The sequence below is a fragment of the Xyrauchen texanus genome, chromosome 15 (assembly GCF_025860055.1).
Source record: "Xyrauchen texanus isolate HMW12.3.18 chromosome 15, RBS_HiC_50CHRs, whole genome shotgun sequence".
NCBI classification, from domain to species: domain Eukaryota; kingdom Metazoa; phylum Chordata; class Actinopteri; order Cypriniformes; family Catostomidae; genus Xyrauchen; species Xyrauchen texanus.
Genome location: NC_068290.1, coordinates 5,836,982 through 5,845,411, shown reverse-complemented (window position 1 = coordinate 5,845,411; position 8,430 = coordinate 5,836,982). Strand labels below are relative to the sequence as shown.

Here is an 8,430-nt window from a genome sequence, read left to right as displayed (position 1 = left end):
TTCCCAAATCTAGGTGTGCACAGCTTGTCGCATCATACCCAAAGATACTTGAGGCTGTAATCGCTGCTTCAACTAAATACTGAATTAAGGGTTTTAATACTTGAGTTAATGTGATATTTATTTATTTTTTCTTTTGAATAAATTTGCAGTTATATCTGGTTTTTGCTTTGTCATTATGGGGTATGGAGCATAGATCGGTGTTAAAAATAATAATAATTTAAAGCATTTTTGCATAAGGTTGCAACATAACAAAATATGAAAAATTAAGGGGTCTGAATACTATCTGATTGCACTGTGTATACCACATATAGATGCATGGCTAATCCAGAAACAATTAAAACACTATTAGAGGTAAAAAAAAAAAAACACGTCTCAGTTGTTTCGAAGTCTTCACTGAATTATTATCAGGTATGATTCAATAATACATATTTGATACTGCCGGGTTTTGATTTAAAAGCTTGTTATGAATTCTATTATACTAAATCCACCACACCAGAAATAATTTAATTGCTTTTTCCCCCTGCTTAATTTGGTGAAGCATGTGGCTTATTTTGGGCTTGTTTTTCCAGACCAGGTTTCTTGTTTCTCTTGTGAGATCTGGCAACACTGCAATTTGTATTTCCCCCACCCCTTAGCGCAGAGCACAGTCATGTTAAAAAGAATGTTATTAACCGTTCTTTTATTTTGTTCTAAACGGTAAATGTTTGAAAAGGAGGCATTTTATTCAGGTATAGAAACAAATACATGAACAAGGGTCATGCCAAAGTGCTCTTGTTATTAATTTCAAAAAGCAGCCACAAAGTAACTTTTCTTTATAAAAGTACAGTAACAGCATTTTAAAGAAAATAATCAAATAAAGTATAAACATGTAACTTGATGATTATGTTGCAGATGTATGTATTAAGACAGAAAAAATAAAACATGTTCAAACAAAAATGTATATATCCTGTATGTATTTTTGGCTTTGTATCTTGTCTTTTTAACATGCAGGATTGGAAGTGACCTCATCCAGGAGAGGCTTATAAAGTTGTGGGTCTTCTACAGACTGCAAAACCAAAAATAAGCATTAACACACAGAACAGCTCTCTCAAATATTCATGATCACAGTGGATTATAATACAATACCTTTGCATCCCCGCCCTTCTTGCACAAAACTTTCCCAGTCAAAACGCAGAAACTAATGGTCACACAGAGCTGAAGGACTGAAAAAACTATCAACATGATATCTAGTCCTCCGAGGATCATCTAGAGGTGGAAAAAGATCAGTGTCAATTTATGCAGTGAACCAACACAAAATGACCACAGTATGAACACCAGCTCTAATCCAATCTGAAATTAATGTGAAATTTTAAGTATTCTGATTGTTAATATCAATAACATGGTAGCTAGCTACTACAAATGAACTGTTAGGTTGTAAGGAAATTTGATGCAGCAAAGTCTTACAGCACTTAATAAAAACAAAGAAAATCATTACCTGATTGAGATATTTGTAGTACAGACAGGCCTCGGTTTCCTTCTTCTGTTCAGGGGAAGGCGTTCCACGGTAATCATAATATGAATAATTGTCGTTACAGTATTGATCATTTCCCACTGCGATGTCCACTGAACAGAGTACAACAGCTGTGATAGCCAGTGCAGCACTGACTATGTTCAGAATTACTGCAATGACCAGCTGTAACACACACACACACACAAAAACAAATAAACTGGTGATTTTATTTTTTTTCTATCACTTTTTCTCCCCAATTTGGAATGCCCAATCCCCAATGCTCTCTAAGACCTCATGGTGGCGTAGTGAATCGCCTTAATCTGGGTGGCGGAGGATGAATCTCAGTTGCGTCCATGTCTGAGACAGTTAATCCGTGCATCTCATCACGTGGCTTGTTGAGTGCGTTTTACCGTGGAGACGTAGTGTGTGTGGAGGCTTCATGCTATTCTCCACGGCATCCACGAACAACTCAACACGTGCCCCACCGAGAGCGAGAACCACACATTATGGTGACCACGAGGAGGTTACCCCATATGACTCTACCCTCACTAGCATCGATACTTGCTGAGCTACCAAGGCCACAGGTGATTCTTTAAAACAAAAAAATTTATGTAAGAACATACCAGACAAGAACTGGGAAACTTGGCTGCGAGAATACACACGATTCCAACTAGAAGGAACTAAAAGGCAAAACAAACATAATACGTCCATTGTTTAAACTTGCACACCTCCAGATTTCACATTATTCTAATTATAATAATAACCAAAACAACGATCTCAATTATTTACCTATTCCACTAGCAAATCAAACAGCACATGAAAATACATAAATGTAAAATAATTGTCATCTATCCTGATTTAGACACATTAGAATGAGCAGAATTAGACATAATTCTTACCACAATACCGATCCAAATAGGAGCATTATCAGAATTCACAAGGTTATTATTTATATGGAAGCTTGCAAAGGAAATCCCCACCACGATATTGATGACTCCAACTATCATCTGCACAATCTGTTGAATAAGAGAACAATAATTTTTCCTACTTTGTATTAATCAAATATTCAGTACATTTTCATAGAAAAGAAAGACTGAAGATTTATAACATGCATACATGCCAAAAGATAATTTTGTACACTGGCACATTACTGATTAAAGGGTACATTTATGAATTATATGAATTTAAACTAGCCTTAAATCGCAAGAAAAAATAATTAAAATATAAAACAAAATAATCACCCAAACTTACCCCAAGAGCTGTCAGGGTGTTCGTCAGCTTCCCCTCCTTATCCTGAGATACTGAACACACTGGACTGTAACACAGAGTGCCCAGAATCTGACACAGTAGGGGCCATTTACTCTTTGGATTTGAGGTGACGGTGAGGACAGTCATCCCCTCACCCCGAGCCACTGTCAGAGGCATCCTGAAGCCTTGAGCACACAGAAGTAATGGAGTGATCAGGATTTAGAGGATAAACAAGCAAGGCTCATTCACCAACAGTTTAATTAGATACAGTATGAAAGGGTGTTCATTAGTTGTCACACTATTTTCTTGCTATGAAAAAAAGCTATTGAACATTTACACATTACTGCCAAAGAAAAAAGGTCTACAGTGGCAGTCCATGAAGTGGCGTGGGGTAAGTAGTCACACGAAAGACTGCAATTTATTGACACTGATTTAAGAAGTACCTTTTTTTTTTTTAAAATATAAAATCTTAACTTAAGTTATCTTAACATCATTTTCAAAAATAATAATAATAATAACAACTGAAGGTTGTTTTGATTCTAATTTTTTTTGTAAAGGTGGTGAGGTTATAGTGTTATCGTGTAAATACACTGCCTGGCCATAAAAAATTGCATACTCTAATATTTAGTTGGACCGCCTTAAGCTTTGATTACAGCATGCATTCGCCATGGCATTATTTTGACAAACTTATGCAAAGTCACAACATTTATTTCCATCCAGAGTTGCATTAATTTTTGGCCAAGATCTTGTCGGGAGATTCGAACCACTCCGTAAAGTCTTCTTCAGCACATCCAAAAGACTTTCAATGGGGTTAAGGTCAATATTTTGTGGTGGACAATTCTTTTGTGAAAATGATTCCTCATGATCCCTGAACCACTCTTTCACATATGAGTCTGATGAATCTTAGCATTGTCGTCCTGGAATATGCCCGTGATGTCAGGTAAGAAAAAAATCCATTGATGGGATAACCTGGTCATTCAGTACATTCAGGTAGACAGCTGACTAAATTTTATTGCTGCATAACATTGCTGAGCCTAGACCAGACCGATTGAAGCAACCCCAGATCATAACACTGCCTCCAGATGCTTGTACAGTGGGCACTATGCATGATGGGTGCATTACTTCATGCACTTCCCTTCTAACCCTGATGCGCCCATCGCTTTCAAATAAAGTAAATCTGGACTCCTCAGGACTCGTCCACAGTCTAACCTTTATGCTCCCTAGTAAATTTAAGTAGTTTTTTTCTGATTAGCCTCACTAACAAGTGGCTTTCTTGTGACCACACAGCGGTTTGGTCCCAATCCTGTGCATGTGGAAATGCTCTTACTTCCACTATTAAACATAGCTCTGAGTTCCACAGTTGATTTAAGATGTGACTTCAGCAAGCGTTTTAGTGATCTCCGATCACGTTCATTCAATAATTTTTTTCCGACCACATCAGTAACATCTTTTCCACGACCACAGGATACATCTTCTGACATGGTTATTTTTTTGTTTTGTTTTTTCATTACAATCATATTTGGCATTTCATAACATCTCAAGTATTCTAACATATTAATCTCCATTTTGATTGGATCAGTCAATGTGAGCCCACTTTAAACATTTTTCATAACAAATCTATTCGCCCCACTTAAAAAAAAACGGTGTGTTTTATTAGGTCCTACAGCCCCTGCAACAGTGGGGCTTTTTACCCAAAATACTATCATTTAAACTTTTGGAGTCATTAAAAAAATGTATTTAGTGTCCTTAAACAAAACTGAAAATGACATACATTTGCAACATTCTGAAATTTAAATATTAAATGCTAGATCAAATTACCTAAAAATCAAACTTTAGACATTGCAAGCAATGAACTCATGGATCAGGAATATTTCGCAGTGGACAGATGATGTTAATGAGGTTAAGTACTGTGGTAGTGTTTGTTGCTGTTTAGTGTTTTAGGAGTAAATGAAAAGTGCCTTTTACCACGGGGGTCTTTAGACTACTGCTACAAAAAACAACCATGTGCATTTGGACTTTTGACTTAAAAGCTTTAAAATTACTAAAATATATGCCTCCACAACTTCCCTGTCTTGTTGTTGTTGTTGTTTTTAATCGCCATGATTTATGCTATAACCTAACGCATATTTTATTCCTAATCAAGTTCTAAACTTGCATGATAATTAAAACAGCTTCGTTTAATGTTGAGTTTCTACAACGCATCAAAGTTTTGCTGGAAAAAAATAAGTGCGTAAAAACTACCAACGTTACGTCACTTCTGCTACAAGGAAGCTGTCGAGATTCAGGTCACATTGTTTATTCACCAATTCTTCTTTATCGACAGCATATATTTCACATATATTAAGAAACACATTTAGGCTCACCTTGTGTGTGTAATTCTGTATGTAACAGTCCCGAGTCAAGTTCGAATGTGTTTTTGTGACGAATCAACTTAAAACAGCGCTTCGGAAAGTTTGAAAATAATTAAATAAAATTCGAAAGAATTCTGAGCGAATACAACCAACAAATACACGTGATTTCAGCACAGTTGACGAGAGAGTTGTGCAGATTGGTTTCGTTTCGAAATGTCGATGCCTGGTTTCACGTCAGAGGGGGTGGAGGGCGAAGTAAAACGTCTCGGTTACGTAAGTAACCTCTTTTTTTTTTTTTTTTTTTTATTGAAGATTAAAAATAATAATAATAATAACAGACAATTTTTATATCAGAAATAATCCAATAAAAAACAGAAGATACAAGAAATATAACATGAATAATAATAATAGATTAAAAATAAATAAATAAAATAACAAACTAGTTAGCATTACCTTACATTCTTTTCAACGAAAAGATTTAGAGTATAAATCAGTTATTTGCATAGCGTTCTTATTTTTAACCAATTTAAGAGACTCAAAATAAAATTCAATTTCAATTTGAAATCATTTAAAACAAGGTTTAGAATTGGAAAATTTTGCTTTATGAATATGAAATTTACCTAGTAAAATAAAGGTATTAACAATATTACTTAGCTTTCTGTCTTTACAATCAAAAAAAGTAATAATTTGTTTCCCATCAAGAGTGAAATCAAAATTAGTTATTTTAGATGCCAGATAATTTTCAAATTTTTCCCAGAAAGTTAAACAAAATGAACAGCCATAAAAAATGATGGGTTAATGTTTCTTGTTCAGTTTTACAAAAACTACAACTTTATCAATAGATGTGAACTTTGAGATAAACAGGTTTGTTGGATATATATTATGCAATATTTTCAGATGTAATTCCCTAATCTTGTTTGATATACAAAATCTAAAAGGAACAAGCCACGACACATGCCAATTAATCTCTGTGAATTGAGAATTCCAGAAAAATTTTCCATGAGGAGTTGTTTTCTTTAAGTTTAGAAAGCATTTTCTGATATGCTTATTAGTACATTTACTACTCATAATATCTATACCATTTATATAAAGAGTAAATTTAAGGTCAGTAACTTCATTTTGTTTTTTATAACTTTTCATTAGTTCTAATAATCCATTAGGTATAGATTTAACAACTGAGTTATATTCTTTGAAAGTAATCGGGAATGCCTTCTCACTGAGAAAGGATTCATAGTTAAGAAATTGGTTATTGCAGTCAAAACGGTCTTTTACAAAAATAATATATCTATCAATCCATTTCTGTAAATAAAGTGACTTGTTCCCTTTAGTGATGCATTCATTATTCCATAAGATGGATTTGTGTGGAGAAAAGTTGTGACAGTGACATAATTTCCAGGCCAAAAGAGCTTGTTGATAAAATTGGGATAGTTTTAGCGGCAATCTTGTAATATTGTAGCTACATTTCAATAAGAATTGTAGGCCTCCTACATTATTAAAAATGTTATTGGGAATAAAGTACCATAAGGATTCTGGTGCTCTCAAACATTCCTTCAACCATTTCACCTTAAAAGTATAATTCAAGTCCCAAAAGTTCAAATCCACCTTCATCCTTAGAGCCAGAGAGCACCGATTTTTTTATATGATGGTGTCTGTTTTTCCACACAAAATTGGTAAATATAGAGTTAATATCTTTACATGTTGAATCAAGGACATCAAGAGAGAGGGCAGGATAGACACATTTTGAAATCCCTTCCGCTTTGGTCAACAGAATCCTACCTAAAAGCGAAATGTCTCTTTGAAGCCATAAATTCAATATTGTTTTAGTTTTCTTCAATTTAGGTGAAAAATTAAGTTTTTGACGTTCCTTGTGATCCTTGTAAACATGAATACCTAAATATTTTACACATTTCTTAACAGGTATGTTAAGCATTTTTTCCCTCTTCAGTCTTATACAAACATAAAATTTCACATTTAGATTTGTTAAGCGTTAACCCCGAAGCAGCTGAAAATTGTCCAATTAGGTTATAGCATTGTCAGTCTGATGTTTTTCCCTCAAAAATGAGCTGTATCATCAGCTAATTGTGTTACTTTAATTTCTTTGCCAAAAATAGATAAACCTTTAATAGAAGGACTATGTTTAATATGTAATGACAATAATTCAACCACTAGCAGAAACAAAAATGGTGAAATAGGGCAGCCCTGGCGAACTGATCTCAGTACAGGAAATCGTTTTGTGGTGTTTGGGTATAATATTACAGAACTATCAATGTTTTTATAAAGCATTTCAACTGTAGATATAAAGTTATGCCCAAATTCTAAAATCTGAAGTGTTTTAAGTAAGAAATAATGTTCAACCGTATCAAATGCTTTATAAAAATCGAGAAATACTATCATACGTAAGTAACCTCGGTTCCCTGAAGGGGACGAGACATTGCGTAGTAACGTATACGGGGAGTGCCTTCATACACTACCTATTTGAAACATCTCTATAATAACGCCAATATTCTAATATTGGCTATGGTGTTTGAACCCCGCCTGTTTTGGCGTGAAACTGACCACTATAAAAACTGTTGCACAGACACCATTTCCTACAGGTTATGTATGTAAGCGAGACATTCCCTTACAACTCAGTCCACTTGACATTGCGTAGTAACGCATATGAACAGAATCCCATCACGCCGCTCTACAAGACATAACTTCCCAGAGATGAAACATGTCGGCGCAGTCTTATGGGACGATGACCGACATGAACATGCCGCAATGAGTTATCCTCATGATGGCCAGGTGGAGAGCGCTCATAACGAATATATGAACTACAATCATATAGTATAATTAACTCCTTATGAACCCAGTCAGGAAGAGAGTTTATTTATAAGAAAGTGCTTGTGACTTTATGGTAATTATAACGGCCTGAATGCAGGTGGTTGTGTAATGATTGGGCACCCATACTTAATGGGAAGGGCATAAGTATGTATTTATATGGCCAATGAATAGCAAGTGCTCTAAACAGAGAGGACTTGTGAAGAAAGAGACATTACGATTAGGTTGTAAAACCTTGCAAATGTGTTTTGAGAGGACCATCCTGCTGCAAAACATATGTTTATAAGGACACACAATTCGTCCATGCCCATGAGGAAGCCATGCCTCTAGTTGAGTGTGCTTTAACACCAATTGGGCAAGTCTGACCCTGCGACTCATAAGCCAGGGTAATTGCATCGACAAGTCTTTGCTTGGAGACGTACATTCCTTTTGTGCATTCTCCATAGCATAAAAAGAGCTGATCAGACAGTCTGAACTGGCGGGTGCGCTCAACGTATGTGTGTAGCGCCCGCACAGGACATA

The 8,430-nt window shown here is 35.3% G+C and overlaps 1 protein-coding gene across 1 annotated transcript; it reads right to left on the bottom strand.

Moving 5' to 3' along the window:
• Window positions 1–701: 701 nt before the first annotated feature.
• On the bottom strand, window positions 702–5,322 carry LOC127656104 (transmembrane protein 176A-like). The gene is made up of 7 exons (XM_052144280.1): window positions 5,101–5,322; window positions 2,741–2,922; window positions 2,389–2,505; window positions 2,113–2,169; window positions 1,475–1,672; window positions 1,126–1,245; window positions 702–1,045 (listed from the first exon to the last, which is right to left on the bottom strand). Exons 2-7 carry the CDS (start codon window positions 2,912–2,914, stop codon window positions 980–982), a joined length of 732 nt encoding a protein of 243 aa, XP_052000240.1. The 5' UTR covers window positions 2,915–2,922; window positions 5,101–5,322; the 3' UTR covers window positions 702–979.
• Between the last annotated feature and the right edge of the window lie 3,108 nt (window positions 5,323–8,430).